The sequence below is a fragment of the Vidua macroura genome, chromosome 3, assembly GCF_024509145.1.
Source record: "Vidua macroura isolate BioBank_ID:100142 chromosome 3, ASM2450914v1, whole genome shotgun sequence".
Taxonomy (NCBI): Eukaryota; Metazoa; Chordata; class Aves; order Passeriformes; family Viduidae; genus Vidua; species Vidua macroura.
The window spans coordinates 99,617,827-99,633,476 of NC_071573.1; the positions used below are offsets into that span (position 1 = coordinate 99,617,827).

The 15,650-nt window shown below is 41.8% G+C and overlaps 1 protein-coding gene across 4 annotated transcripts in view; it reads left to right on the plus strand.

Moving 5' to 3' along the window:
• The first annotated feature begins 8,733 nt into the window (after positions 1 to 8,733).
• Positions 8,734 to 15,650, plus strand: part of ASAP2 (ArfGAP with SH3 domain, ankyrin repeat and PH domain 2) — an 83,095-nt gene continuing 76,178 nt past the window's right edge. For all 4 annotated transcript variants that reach the window (XM_053974796.1, XM_053974797.1, XM_053974798.1 and 1 more), the window contains exon 1: positions 8,734 to 9,121. In XM_053974796.1, the coding sequence (XP_053830771.1) occupies positions 8,996 to 9,121 (126 nt within the window). In that variant the 5' untranslated portion in view covers positions 8,734 to 8,995. The remainder of the gene's footprint in view (positions 9,122 to 15,650) is intronic.

Sequence of the window (15,650 nt, forward strand, 5' to 3'; positions counted from 1 at the left end):
TGGTCTTCGTTTCAGTGGCAAAATAATGATTGCATGGATAAAGTTCAAAGCTAGAATGTTTCGCCTGTGGTGGATTTATTATTACCATTATAAAAGTTGTCTTCAAAGAGTTAAAGTTGGTTAGTTATCCTAATTCTCCCCGTTTAGTGAAATTATTTTGTTTCCTTAAACTGCATTTAATAAGTAATAAGGAAGACTGGAAAATGAATACACATCTTGCTGTATTGATTTAGATTTAGTTCCTTCTGTTTTCTCTCTGAAGTCTACAAGCCTTTAGGTGCTAGCTAATCTATTCATTTCTGACATGCACATCTTTCTACTGCCTAAGCGCCTCTGCTGTTCTTGAAGCAGCCTCAGAGATTATTTAAAACCACATGCTTTGCTTTTTCACCTGCTCACCATTTCCACATACTTTTATTGTGTACGTCAAAATGTTTTAATTGTACTCTAAGAAACTCCATTGTCATATTAGGTCTAACTTAACACAACCACATTATCCAAGGATAGTCCCTACATCCATTGTCCTGCAACTGCAGGAATACTGCGAGATCTCCTCTTGGGTTCTGAAAGTGCCTGGCAGCAATTCCATACTCAGGACTGCATTTTAAAATGGATAGCTACTAGTGTTGGAAGGTAATGACTCAGGTTGTGCATATACAGGTAAGATGCAAGCAAAGTTAAGACTGTGGTACTATGGTAAGTGTGATGAGAGCAGACTGCAGAGTTATTTTTAGATGACAGCGCAGGAAAAAAAATGATGTGTTTAAAACCCACAAAATGCTAAATTCAAACCTACAAAGTGCAGAGTCTTTGTGACTGAAGCAGCCATAATTAGCAAAGTGAGGGACCAAGGCTGGTGAAAAGGCTGGAAGGCATGTCCTGCACGAAGTGGCTGAGGACACTGGTTTTGTCTAGTTTGGAGCAAAAGGAGCTGAGGTGAAGCTTTAAAACTTCCTGAGGAATGGACATGGGGACAGAGGGGGGTGATGAGCTCTTCTCGCTGGGATGCAGTGACAGGACATGTGGGAATGGTTCCAAGCTGCACCAGGGGAGGTACAGACAAGACAACATTAAGCATTTCTTTACTCTGAGGTTGGTCAAACACTGGAACAGTCTCCTTGAGAGACAATCAATGCCCTGTGCCTGTCAGTATTTAAGAGGCGTTTGGACACCAACCTTAACAACATCTAATGTTGGTCAGCCCTTGTGGTCGGGCAGTTGGAGAGATGGTCACCGTGGGTCCCTTCCAGCTGAAACAGTCTATTTCGGTCTATCCATACAGTCACAGTGCCATGCTATACAAACTATGTCTTCTCAGGATAACTTCTCCACTGAATCCTTTTGCCTGAGCCTCCTTAGGCAGGGGTTGGCCCAAGCTGTACAGTCTCTGAAGGGTCTTTCCCTACCACCCAGAGCAGCAGTGAACTGTTTCCTCAGGAGGATGCAGGCCTTTTATAAGCCTGGAATGCCAAATAGATAAATACAAGTGTCAGTAGCTTCCATAGTCTAGAACACCTCTGGACTATGGTCTTGTTCAGGCAAAATTGAAGAGCAGAACCACCACTCTGAAGAGAGTTCCTTTCTGTACTGCCTAGGACCTGCCATGTCCCCTACCACAAAAAGTTGTCCCACCAAGTAAACTAATTTCCTACCACTGCTCTGGATTCCAGATCACCATATGCAGACAAGCAAAAAATGTAGCAAAGGATAGTCCCTGAAAGGCATCCAAGGCAGCTAGTTTATATAATCATAGAATAGGTTTTGGCTGGAGAAGACCTTAAAGATCATCCAGTTCCAAATGTCCTTGACAAGGGCAGGAACACCTTCCACTAGAGCATGTTGCTTTAAGTTCATCACTGCCAGATATTCCCATTCAAATTTTGCATATTTTTGAATAAGTGAGGACTTTACCATACAAGGATAGAAGATGTCAGGCTTGTAAGCTTACTTTTTTTCTAAATGTATTCTTCACTTTAAAGGTCATCATATTTTATTTAGCTGACATTCATGAAGTGCTTGATCTCATATGCTACACTCTTGATTGCAAGCCTGACTCTGGGAAGCAAAATAGATTTATGCTTTTTTGTTTAAATTCTACTTTATTTTGAGCCATACCTTATTACAATGGGGAAACTTTGAATTTCTATGCTTGTTTTCCATGTTAAAGCAAGGTGAACATCAGTCTTAGTTCTCTTTTTTAGACAGTCTTTGTCTACTGAATTTCATTTCTCAGGGTTTTGTAGTATTCTAAGTAGCTTTTTGAAGACAGACCAACTTCAAGATTCTAAATTCCAGTGGGGCAATGGAGCATTGCTGTCTTCTGAACTGAGTTTCAGGAACTGGTCCTTTACAGCAAATTTATGAGAGGAATAAAGGTGCTTTGTGTTTGACAATAATACAGGCTTTTCTTTCTTTTTAAAAATTCTTGAATCTCAGAACATTCCTCATCTTTTCACTTTGTGCCCATGGGAACTAATGTCTCTTTATTCCTAAACACCATCCAGTTGTCTTCCATGTAAGTGCTGTCACCTGAAACTTTGCTGATTCTGGCACTGAATTGTAATTCTTTCATTTCTCAGAAGAGAAATCACCTTATCTTAAGCTATACATCAGGGATCTGACACAACAGAGCAGTGTATTCAATATGGTCTAGTAAATGCAAAAGTGACCCACAGACTGCTGACCTTGCCTATTTTCATTGGTGATCTGGAGCTGCAGGATCAGAATAAGATCAAAAGGCCTTGTCTATGTAAGGGTACCTCCATTGTGTAGTCTTTAGACACAGCTGAGCTGCTGACAGGAACGATGTGGTTCAGCATGACCTGAGGCTTGAGAAGTGACCCTTCAGGATGTGCTTCTTGTGAACATTGTGACTGCAGAGGTATTTACAACTGCCTGGGTACTAGAAAGACTGAATTTCCCTCTGCAGATGTTACTCTCTTCCCCTTGTGTCAACAGGCTGGTTTATGGCCCAGTGCAGAGACTGAACAGCTGTGGTGGTTAGGGATGGTGACACAGGGTGAGGGAGCAGCCCAGCCAGGGGAAACACAAGCTCTGCAGATGAATGTTAGAAGAATCTCTCTGGGACTGTAGCAAGGTAACTTCAGCAGTCAGTATCCCTGAAGGCTTCCCCTCTGACGTGAATTCCTGAGATGGCCCGGGGGCCTGAGGCTTGATCCACACAACACAGCACAGCCCGAGGCTTCGTGAGAGGGGTGGCGCTCGAGGGCATCCTGAAAGATAACACACGGCAGTGCTCACATTCATCCAGGGCATACCTTACAAATACTGTGACCCTAAGATATTAATACTGAATTGAAATGAAAACACGTGGTGTAGCTCTGCCACATCTCAGTAAGCAAAATTCTGATTACACTGGAAGATGTTGCAGACTCAGTCCTGTCTGGTTTCACCCTTGGAGTAGCATGCTCCCCCACTGCTGGTTTGAATAGTATCTTTGAGGAGCTTTGAGGGAAACAGAAAAAAATGCCAACACTCAACTCCATGTTTTCCTTCTTGCTTTTGTCTACACGCTACTATTCCAATTACAGGTGATGTTATTACTATTAGTACTAGGCAAAATAAATCTTTTAAAATTCTCCACAAAAGTCTGAGAGCAATGCAAAGGTACATGATGTAAAATGTAGTAAGGGTGGGAAAAGCATACAATCACATATGCTTAATCCAGATTTTCAAGTAGGCACTTCCAAATGCAAAAGGACCTGAAAAAAACATACTTTCCTGAACTAACTTTTTTAATTTGCAGAATTTGCACTAATTTGTAGAAATAAATCTCTGGAAATAGTCCTATGAGACCAAATAAATTTTCAATAGGAGTTATTTTCAAGTTAATTCTAAAAGAGCAGACAAACTTGCTATTCTAAAGCTGCTACATGTTGTAATTGGTATCATTAAAACATGAGTTAAACCTCTAAAATCATAGGAAAGACTTTAAAATAACCAGGTATCTGCTCTTCTGGGTATTAATACATTTAGAAATCATGAGAAATCTTTCTCCCAAACTGTGGTAACAAATTTTCAAAAGTGGAAGCTGTTTTGAAAGTGTTTCTCTGAACTATCAACACCAGGGATTGACACTTCATGGAAAGAATGTAAGAATTGGGATGAAACTACAGAATCCACTAATAAGGCTCACCACACAGTGTTTTACTAATCTGCTATGAATTATATGTACTATAGAAATTTCCTGAGTTTAATATCCACCTGCCTGAAAACTGTCACACAGTAATTAGCAGCTGCCAGACTACATTTATTTGCATGCTTATTTCAAAGTTCAAAGATAAGTGATGACGCTAATGGGATTTTCTACGAATCATATTCTTGTTGTGTTCCCTCAAAACACCTTTAATAGAACTAACAAATATACCTCAGAATCATTATAAGTGCTGAGTACACACAAAGAAGGCCAAGAAAAAGTATTTCCTCAAACTATCTAAAGCTCCCAAAGAAAGAAATTCTGTGAAAAACCATTGACATAACATACAGATAGAGCAAATAGAAACAATCTGTCATGGAGCTGGTTAGTGGAGGGCAGTAATGACATGACTGCTGTGCGTTAAAAAAAGAAAAAAAACCTTACACATTTTAGGTCCTATCCTAGGCAACTGCTTGAGGGATCATCATATTCTAACCAGATCATCATGTTCTTTCCCTGCTATTCTCAAAAGTCCATTAGCATGTCCTCTCATTAAATAGACATTAATTTTTCCTCTGATCCATCCATGACATTTACCTCCAACTCTGACATGTTAAATTTCAAGGACACAAAGTCTTTCATGCTTTCTTTCATGTGGACCCTTATTCTTGCAATAATTCCCCCTTAAACACACCGATCTATCACATAATCCTTCTTGAAAATCCTACTTTAAATGTCTAAAGAAACATTTGGGCAGCAGTGTGTGAAGATCATAGACTGTAATACAGACCAATAATGGTCCAGTATTTCCTTGTATTAACTCAATTGCCTTTCATTAGCTAATTTTAGATATCAAGATCTCCAGAGGCTGCCTTATTGTTCTGTTTCTATAGCACCTGGTCCTCAGTTTGAGTTCTCACTAGCAGTAATGCAAATAAAGATTTTGACATACAGATAAGATTTCTAAGGGCTCAAAACCAATCATAAAATAAACAAAAACATAAGAAAATCAGTTATTTTAAAATCTGTCTTACTATTTTGAAGATGACATGTTTTTAACAACACTGGCTGATGTAACCATTAATGCTGTTTTGAAGTCACTGTTGGGAGAAATGTTTGTACAAATCAAGTATTCTGACTAATGGAGCTGCAGTTGGTGTATATCTAGTAGATTAGAAGCTTTTCAGCAATGTGCAGAGCATGAATCTTTGGAAAATTTTTATTTATTTCTCTTTAGTAGAAGATCTCTGAGTGACTGGGTCAAAGAAGGCAGTGGCATTTTATCTAGGGAGGGACATAGGGAGGGAGGTTCCAAAACCAGAACAGGAGGAGCCATGGTGAGGAAGCAAGGAGGAAAACCTAGAGACAAAATAGTAGTACTCCATTCTGCACAAGGAAGCTTTGTTCACAGCTGTCTCATTATCAAGGGCATTCCACTTCAGTACTTATCCACAGGTTCAAAGAATGGTTGAAATTAAGTATCACTCATAAATACCTAAAGGCCAGACTGTAGGGTTAGATGAGCCTGAGCATGACATTGGGACCAGAAAGTCTAATAATACTCTTGAATGTAACAGTGAAGGAGTAGAGAACCAGGAGAATAATTTATTGAGGTGTTAGAACTGTAAAAATTATGGAAGGGCTGAGAAAACAGCCTTTCAGTGAGAGACACAGGACTTGCACACACTAATAAAAGTGTTACTGCAGAGTAATGAGGTGCCATGTGTCAGCTGACTCACAGTCACCCCTGAATCCTCAGTTTGGGTTTGTGGCCAATGCAAAGCAATTCAAATTAACTCTGCCCTCTTTAAAAGAGGGGAGTTGTTCAGTTTAGCTTATCAAGAAATAAGCTGGGAAATTATTTCGTGCCTGTGTACAAGAATGCTTACAAGTAGAAAAGCCTGAGTATCAAATAGTTCCTCAGTTGCTGAAAAATTGGAATAATAGCTGTGGATGCAATTAGCTGGTGTCCTAAAACACAACAGAAGCAGGGAATTTTCCAAATTGTTGAGTCTTGATATCAAGTCTAAACAACTTCTAGAAAGTTTACCCAAGCACAAGATTTTAGCTTCATAAAGAGGAGAGCTGAGGCAAATGCACAGTCTGTCAAGAAAAAGACCTTGCAGTTTCATTGGGATGGCAAATTTTTGAATCTATTTAAGTTAAAGATAGAAGATGATCAGATATCACTGCAATCATCCAACCTAACCTGCTGTACAAAATAGAATCTGTAGAATTCAAAGACTCATTGCATGATGGTACTGTCTGTCCTGTTTTTAGCTGGGGTAGAGTTAATCTCCTTCTTCACAGCTGGCACAATCCTGCATTTTGAATTTAGTATGAAAATAATGTTGATACCACACCAATCTAGTTGTTGCTAAGTAGTACTTACTCTAAATCAAGAACTTTCCATTTTCCCATGCTCTGCCTACAAGCAGGTGCATGAGAAGCCGGGAAAGTGAGTAACTGGGACAGCTGATCTGACCAGGCCAAAGGGATATTCTGGACCATTGAATGTTATGTTCGGCACATAACCTGGGGTTGGCTGGGGCATCAACCACTGCTTGGTGATGGGACAGGTATTGGCCAGTGGCTGGTGAGCACTGCCCTGTGTATTGCTTGTTCATCTTCAGTTTTCTACCTTTCTTGCTCTCTTTCTCAGTAAAATTACTATTATAATAATTATTATTTTATTTTTATTCCATTATTAAACTGTTCTTAGCTCAACCCACAAGTTTTTTTCCTTTATTTTTGATTCTCCTTTCCACTGGGCAGAGCAGCAGTGATGAGTGTATGTGTGGTACTTTGTTGCTTTGTACTGGACTGGAGTTAAACCATGACACAATCTCAGTTGCATGTACTCCAATATCAAACTGTGGATTCAACCACTAGAGGCTGTATTATTATGTTGCAGATTTGCACTATATCTGATAGAAGAGCTGCTGCAGAAAGTCAAAGTCTAGGAGTATTTGCCTTTTAGATCCCATGTTTTTCATCTCCTTCAAAATATAAAAATAAATATGCCACACTGATATGGTAGGCAGTTTAAGAATGCTAGTGTTGACTAAGTTTGGGTAATAGTGTGATAAGTGTTGCCTTAAAGGTACCACCATCAGCTAATGCAAAAATGAAGATGTAAGATCACACATTTTCAGCAAGAATGAATATTTACACTCAACTATACTTATTTATTATGTGACATACAAATACAGAAAAGAAATTTAATGCATTAGCAGCAGAACAATGTATATACCTTTATATGCTGTAGTAACTGATCATATATAAGTATTAACAAGGAGAGCAGCAATGAAGTTAAAAAAAAAACAACAGTGGTGACTTTCATTGGAGAAAATAAGGAATGATTAGGACGGAAAAACTATTAAGAGTTAAAAAACTGAAAGAACATAAAGATAGACCCTGCATTCATTCATCTGATTTACTATAACCAGTGAAATAAATATGGTTGACAAGCTTTATTATTTATGCTAAAGAATCTAGCAAGGCTTGCAAAGGGCAGTAACATCTGGGCAGGCTTACAGTTATTTATTTGGACATTTTACAAATGGCAGCAAAAGAGTACCTGCTTACTCATCTGAATTCCCTGAAGAGTTTTAAAACACAGTAATAAAGAGTCACTTATAGAAAGCTAATAACTATCACCAGAGGGGAGTGAAAGAGCCACAGGAGAGTTTCTGGGCCAAAATACAAACTTCCGAAGCTTTCTGCAGGAGTTGGATAGGAGTCCTAAGGGCTTTGAGGCCAAAAGAAACCACTGCCATGGATCACATCCCTGTATTCCCAATGCAAGCAACACCATGTCGTTCAGTGACACTTTGCCAGTGTCCCTTCTGCTGCATCAGTCACAAACGCTACAGCTCAGCTGAGTTTCCCCCTTTTTGCCTTGAGTGATCCTTGTGGCTTTATATTGAAGAACAAAGCAACTCCTCCGATAGGTCTTATTCCTTGAGTACAGAAAAAGCTTTTTAGGAATTCAGATTTTAACGTTACTTAGCCTAAAAATATTTTTGCACGGACCTCTTGGGAACGACAACATTTATCTTTAGCTCCCTCGAAACTAGACAAGGAACTCGTAAAACAGATTAAACTGTTGAACCATAAATTACGAGCTGTGAGGGAAGAGACTGTCTCTGCACCTGCAGGCAGTCCCGGAGGGGACAGTGCAGAGACCTGTCCTGTGGGCTTCAACCTGCTCCCACTCCTACCAGGCAGGCACTGCGCCTCACCTTCCCCTGCCCTTGGGTTTTTGTTGTTAAACACTACCCGAACCGCACGGCTGGATTCGTCCTGCCTGTCGCTGGGATTACCTAGCCGGCGCCTGCCACCTCCTCTCCTCTCGGGGCTCGGGGAGGACGGACTGAGGGAGGCAAAGAGGGAGGGGGCCGCCATCTTCTCAGGGCGGGCGCGGGTGGCGAGCGCGCGGCGGCAGGTCCGCTCCGGGGGCCGCCGGGGGGTCGCGCGGCCGCGCCCCCGCCCCGCGAGCGTGTGAGGGAGCGAGGGAGGAGGAGGAAGAAAGCGAGAGGGAGAAAGCGAACGGGAGGGCGGGGTGTGGAGGCAGCTCCCGCGGCTGGGCGTGTGCCCGGCCCCCGGTGCTGCGTGACCGCGCGGGAGGAGCAGGAGGAGGAGTGTGGGTGCGGGGAATTTCCTTGTGTGGCGGCGGAGGAACAACACCGCTCCAGACAGCAGGGCTGGGAGGAGGGCGCTGCCGCCGCCGCCGGTTGCCGAGCGATGTGAGGGGGAGCCCCCGCTACGTCCACCCCTCCCTGCCCCCTGGAGCCGCCTGCTTTCCCCTTCCCTCCCCTCGCTCATCCCCGCCCCGCCATGCCGGACCAGATCTCCGTGTCGGAATTCGTGTCCGAGACCAATGAGGATTACAAGTCACCCACCGCCTCCAACTTCACCACCCGGATGGCCCAGTGCAGGAACACGGTGGCGGCCATCGAGGAGGTGAGCCCGGGCGGGGGCGCGGGGCGCGCAACCCTCTCTGGCCTGGCAGCAGAGAACAAGGCGCTACCGGCGCTGGCTCCTGCCGCTCCCTCTCCCGCCCGGCCCCGAGCAGCGCCCTCGGCTGCCGCTTGGAGGAAATGGAAATGGGGCTCGCCCGAGTGGAGAGGGGAAAGAAAAGGAGGGGGGAAGGGCCGGCGCGCCGCTCCCCCGGCCCGCGGGGCTCACGCTCCACCCGTCCCTCAGCGCACGGCGGGGCAGGGTCGTCCGCCGCCCTCAGCTGGGGGAGCCCGAGACGTCGCTTCTCGCTCCTCCTGACGCTCAACGAGCCCCGACCCGGGCGGTTCCGCTCTCGCTTTCCCTGTAAATGTTGAGGGGGGGGGGGGGGGGAGAACTTGAACTCTGCAGTCTCCTCCGTCAGCCCCTTCTTTCACATCGACACCTGAACCGCCTTAGCCTCGCCAGCTGCCGTGTGGAGCTTCGGCTTTCCCTGTTTGTCCTTACCCTGAATGTGTGTCTGCCTGCCTCCGGGCACAGGTGGGATTTAATCCGCTTTCCAGTTCCCGCAAGCAGAAATTTAAACGCACTTCCCCCGGCCATACGGTTTAAGGCAGCCCTCCCTGGGATCCACTCCCTCAGGGCCGTGCCCGCTCTTCGGTGTGCGGGATCCCGAGCTCCCTCTTCCCTGCCTCCTCCGGGACAGCCGGGCTGCGGGTGCCTGGCTTGAGCCGCTTTTGTCTCGCCGAGAGCCGAGTGTTTCTCTGTCTTTAAAGATAGTCGGAACGTGCCGTTGAACCTGATGGTGAGAGCCCACCCTCTCTCCCACGGGGGATGTCTGCCAGCACTCGGGAGAGGGAGGCTCTTTTCCCTCCTGTTTCAAATCAGAGGGAAATCTGGGACAGGTCTGAACACAGAGAGCACATTCCACATCCCAGTCATACACGCACAATGAAATGAGACGCGTCTGTGTATCTTCACTCCCCTAGCAGCTTCTCTAAAGTAACTTGTAGGAGGGGGGAATCTAACTTGTGCTGCAGATTAATTTGCTCCATCTACCTGTTACATCAGTTCTTACAGTGTGTATTTAGTTGATTTGTTTTGCAGTAAGCATATATTTTAAAACGAGCCTCTTCAGCAAAAAGAGTCTTGTCAGTTGTTGATGTCCCTTCTTTCAAAAGAACTGCCACTAGCAATGGATTATTAACGTGTCTTAAGTGAACAAAACCCAGGTTAGGTGTTTAAACACCCTTTTCAGGATTTTCCTGTTTTGCCAGTTCCCAAAACCACTAAAGCAAGGAGGTGAATTCAAAATAATCTTGTTCCTGAGGTAATTTTCTGCCCTGCAAGCTTGCACTTAAATGACTGGATTTAATTATGCTTTATTAACCCGATAGTCTTAAGATCAACAATTCTGTAACAAAGGCAACCTCTTCCTGAATATTTATAGTAATGAATGATTTTAATTGCATGGTGGAAGTGCTTAATAATTGATTAATACAAGATCTAAGTTGGTATAAGCATTTGTGCCAAAAGCAGTTTTGTGAGATTTAGAGATTTTTATTGCTGAAAAACATTGTTTTTTCTCTAAGTCTAATTTAGTGGATTGGTGTTTGATTTTTAATAGAACTCAATCAGAACATTAATTTTTTCTTTGTATCTGCATATTTCTGGTATTAGATGCTGTCTGCTAGCTTAGTACAAAATTATTTTAGTAATAATGATGATAAACAATGAGCCTAGTAAAGTTTGCAAGGCAGGAGGTGAGAGATTGCAGAGACTGGCAATAGTTGTTAATAGTATTGATCTATCTGGCACTTCTGGCAAAATATCAGCAGTTCCTGCCTGTTTGTGCTGCTGTCTGAAAGCATGTGTGGAAATGACTGCTGAATCTTTTTCTGTGATTTGACAAGAACAACAAATATATTTTCTTAGTTTCAAAATGGTGAAATTTTTTTTTTAGGCTTAGACTTCTTTGGTTTAGAAATACTCAGGTCCTTTGGTTTGGAAAACTCAGGCACCATGACGTGCCTGGTTTTTCAGGTTAAATGTGATTCCTGGATAAAAAGCTGTCTATAAGTTGTGTAATAGAGAAGTCAGGGCTCAGCACCTTTTTTTCTGGGAGGCTGGGCAAGAAGTAGTTCCTCAGCTTGTTTTGAACTAAAGCTTATTAAAGAATGCAACCAAAAATGTTCAGGGAATACAAAGAACCTGTGCATTTCCAGTGGCATGGTAGTGTGAAGCATTGATTTGCAGAGCACACAGCTCTCTTGCAGCAGGCAGTGTAGTTCTGGGATCTGGAAGGTCTGGCTGTGTGTGATTGAGGGAATGTGTTACTTTAGAGCAGTTAATAGGTAAGTTGAAACTGGCTTACTGCTGACTTTGTGTATGCACTGGTTTGAACAAGCAGCTGTAAGAGCCAGTTTATTAACTGAAGACACATTTTTACTTCCCAGGATATTGTATGCATTCATTAAATCAACAAATTAAGTGGTTAATACTGATACTTAGAGGATGTCTCTTTACTGCTACTCCCAGAAAACGGAGGAACGGAGTATTCAACTGCCTGCATGAAGCCAGCTGTAGGCTCCCAAGTCTGGTGCTTCCTTGGGAGCTGGGGAGGCAGTGCAGAAGCACGGGAGGGGGAGGCTGCTGTGACCTGTTAGCCTGAGCTCAACTGTCCACACACACAGATGTGTTTTCACATCCTATTGGGATGTCTTTTGCGCTTAACATTGCTGGCTACTAGTTTTGTAATTCTGTCTTTGTTAATTAGTAGGTATTTAATAGTGTCTTAAAAGTTTAGTTAATGAAGCTTTCCATGGTGGAGTGGAAGAGGCTTGTTAAGTGAGGAAGTTAAAAAGATGTTGGACAATTAAGAGTGTATAATTTATCAGTATATCTTTGTGGGCAGTGGTATTGTCTTAAATCTGAACTTGGATTAACTGACCTCTGTCAGTTTCACAATATGGTTGATTCTTAGTATCAGTTGAAAATACTTTAAGTTTTACTGTTTTATATAATTATATACACTGATTACAGACATGGATTATGGCTTTTGAGATCACCAGAAACACCTGCATTGCAGTTTGGGAGCTGGTGCCTGTTCAAACACTTGCAGAAAGAGCATCGGATTCTTTGCTGAATCTGTTTATTTGCTCTCAGTAGTGGAAAAGGGATTAGGGAAGGCATGCTTGTGGAACACAAAGTGATTTCAAAGGAAAAGGAATCATATAGTTTCTTCATTGTTCTCAGATTAGGATGTTGCTTAGCAAAATGTTGGGAATATTTTGCTTCTTCTGAAACAAAATTATTAGTGAGCAATATGTCATAGGCCCTTACAGGTTACTGTTTAATCTTTACATGTGTGATAGTGTCTAAGATGAAATAAGTTTTAATTGATAGAGTGCGGAGCATGGTCACATGACTGGGGGAGGGGTTGCTTGAAATCCGTAATGTGGTCTGAGAACTGCAGCCTTTTTAATTGTCTGTTTCTACTAAAGGTCACAGGATCTAAAAATTTGTGGTGACCATTCTTAAACTATGAATGCTTAAAAATCTGGTTTCAGTACTGCTGTTACTTAGAACACATGCTTCTCTCTTTTATATGCTGTAAGTTAAATAAAATAGTCCCTAAACTGTAATGAAAGCTGTAAAGTGGTTCTAGTCACTGTGATAATTTTAAATATTTTTAAAAAGTAGTTTGAGTAATTGAATGACTAGAATCTAATTGTGCCACTTTTTTTTTTTTTTTTTTTTTTTTTTTTTTGAAGCATGAGTTAAGTTTTACAATAAAGAGTGGAAGTGAAGCCCATATTTCTGTTCTGACTGTTTATTGGGGTCCAGTGCTGGACCAAGTAATTAGGATAGGGAGCAGTTTTGCAGACTAATTTGTAAACAGAGAGTAGCAGACCATCCCTGTGCTTAAGACATTTCCATCTAAGTCAGGATTGAGGTACAAAATGTAACCACCTACTTAAACTTCACTGCATGCACAGATTTCCCTATGAAGGGAGGAGAATGAAAACACTGAGAGAAGTTTAATAGGTTACTGGAACACCTCCACATCACAGTGGCACTTGCCACTGGAGTAAATGTGTTCTAAAAAGTAGAGAGGACAAACATGGGGGAAATATGTAAAGTGTACAACTAAAAGAAACAGTATAGTGGTACCAAAGATGGTTTTAGTTCTCTGAATAGAAATAGATTTCAATTGCTTACAGTCTATTTAAAAACCACTCTCAAGGAACTTTTGTAAAAGCTGAGGAATTAATGTTAAAGGCATAACTTGTAATTTCAGGTCTCTACTTTTGCCTTTGTTTTGTAGGTCTCATTCCATGATGATTATACCTCAAGAATTCTGTTATTTTACACTTTGAAATTTTTTTTTCAATTACCACTCCTACAAATGCAGCATATCATTTTTGTATCAAATCCTTTTCTTCCTCACTGTCATTTATAATGCAATTTTCTATCAGAAATGGCAAATCTTCTTGCTACCTAAGGCAATCCACAGTTTTCAGCTGGCTTGGAGTGGTGTAAGGGATCAATGTTTATTGAATTTGATTCCCTCTTGTATGACACAATTCTGTAGCATTCTCTTCTGCATTTTGGTTCTGCAAAGCTACCGAGGGGGAGATGTAATAACAGCTTGGTAGGGTGGGAGAATGTGAGTCTGGATACATGGATACACCTGTATATTTACTATTTGCTTGCTACATTTATAGGACTGGATTCTGTTTTCCTATAGTTGATGATTGTGCCTTGCATTTCAAAGTTACGTGAAGAGGGTGATTCTGTATAGTTTGAGAAGCAGTAGGAAGTGTCAATGCACTGTAGTGCATTTTGAGAAATTTACTATGGTTTCTTGTATATTTCTTTTTAATAAAATGTATCTTTATACCCACTATAGCATGCTCTTTAGTAGAACATATTTGCACATTTTTCTTACCTCATTACTAAATACACTTCCACAAGTACATGTTGTTTGCAATGTTTTTTGTGTTCCTTTCTGGAATCATGATTCTCTGTCATCAGCATCCAGAGGTTTCTGGAAAAGTCATTATAACACAAAAGGCATGATGATTTCAAAAGGAGTGTGGGGATTGTTTTCTTTTTGAGAGGAATATAGAGGATGAAAATTGCAGAATTACGGGAGCTAAACTGTACGGCTTCAGCTGGAGCTTTGTGCATATTTTCAAATAGACTGTTTCAACTTTAAACCTTTAACATCAACATGTAGTCAGTTAAAACAATGTCAAACCACAAAAAAAGATTTCTGTGCACCTTACTTTAGGGCATTTGATGATGAATCTGCTTCACATTACCAAATGCTCCCATTCCTCCTAGAAGCATGAATGAAAAATATAGATTTATAAAGAAAGATATATATCTTTCTGAAGTATTTTACTAATTGGGGATTTTGTGTTTTGAGTTTTCCATACTGTTGGTATATTTTTCAGAATCATCTTATCTGAATCTAGTGTACTTCATGCTGATGCTAGAACATGGTAATGTAGAAAGTGGATACTTCTGCTTAGGTTTAACCCACCTTCACTTCCTCTTCATATTGTTATCTGTATACCATAATATGCAGCAATGTTAGGTAAAGGTGAATAAAGGTGAAGCCTTTATTCTGAAAGGCATTGCAAAGTCACAGGACAAAAGCCTAATCCCTGCTCCAGAGTTCTTACAATCCACATGTCAGGTGGATCTGGCTGATGAATACAGGTGGAGAAATGGAAGAAAACTTGGTGCACCTGACTTAATGTAGTGTGTTAGTAGATGAACCACTGTGAAGTGCTTTCTTTTTATTCATATGCTTTGGAGTAGTGGTTATTAAACACATAGTTCGACTCTTAAATCTATGATTGTTTTATAATTTCCACCTTCTGTGTGTGAGTACGTGTATGTATTACATACAGCCATTCCCTGTGTAAGCTCCAGCACTGCACCTTCTGAACCTCACCCTTGAGAGCCCACATGATCTTTCTCCAGTTTCCCAGAAACAACCTTTCTACTTAAAGCTCCACAGAAGTCGGGTCTGGCCTTGTTTAGGCTCACTCTTCCCTCTCTTGTCTTGGGTATCAAGCTTCTCCGTGCTTTCAAAATGTCTTCTTATCTTTCTTAATTCCTTGAAACTCCTTTGCTACAGCAATTATTGGTGCTTTGTCTGACCCTGTGGAGGTCCCTGCCTTGGCCCAGCCCTGTCCAAGGTACTGGAGCAATGGCTGGAGCTTAGGTGGGCTTCATGCTGAGATGAAATGCCTCTCATAGTTGGGGCAGTGGCAAGAGCCTTCTCTTGTTCTCAGCCCTTGCTGTCTCCAAATAAATCTTATATTCTCTGTGAAGTTGGGAAGAAGTCGTGTTATAGTCAGGCATCTGTCATGGCAAGCCAAGATGCTGACTTTTATACAAGGAAACAGAAGCTGGAGGGGCTAATGTGAGAATTGCTGGTTTAAAGGAAGGAATAAAGTAGTGGAAACAAGGGAAGTGTTTATTGAATAGTAGGGGCTGAATTAATTATGTACTAAAA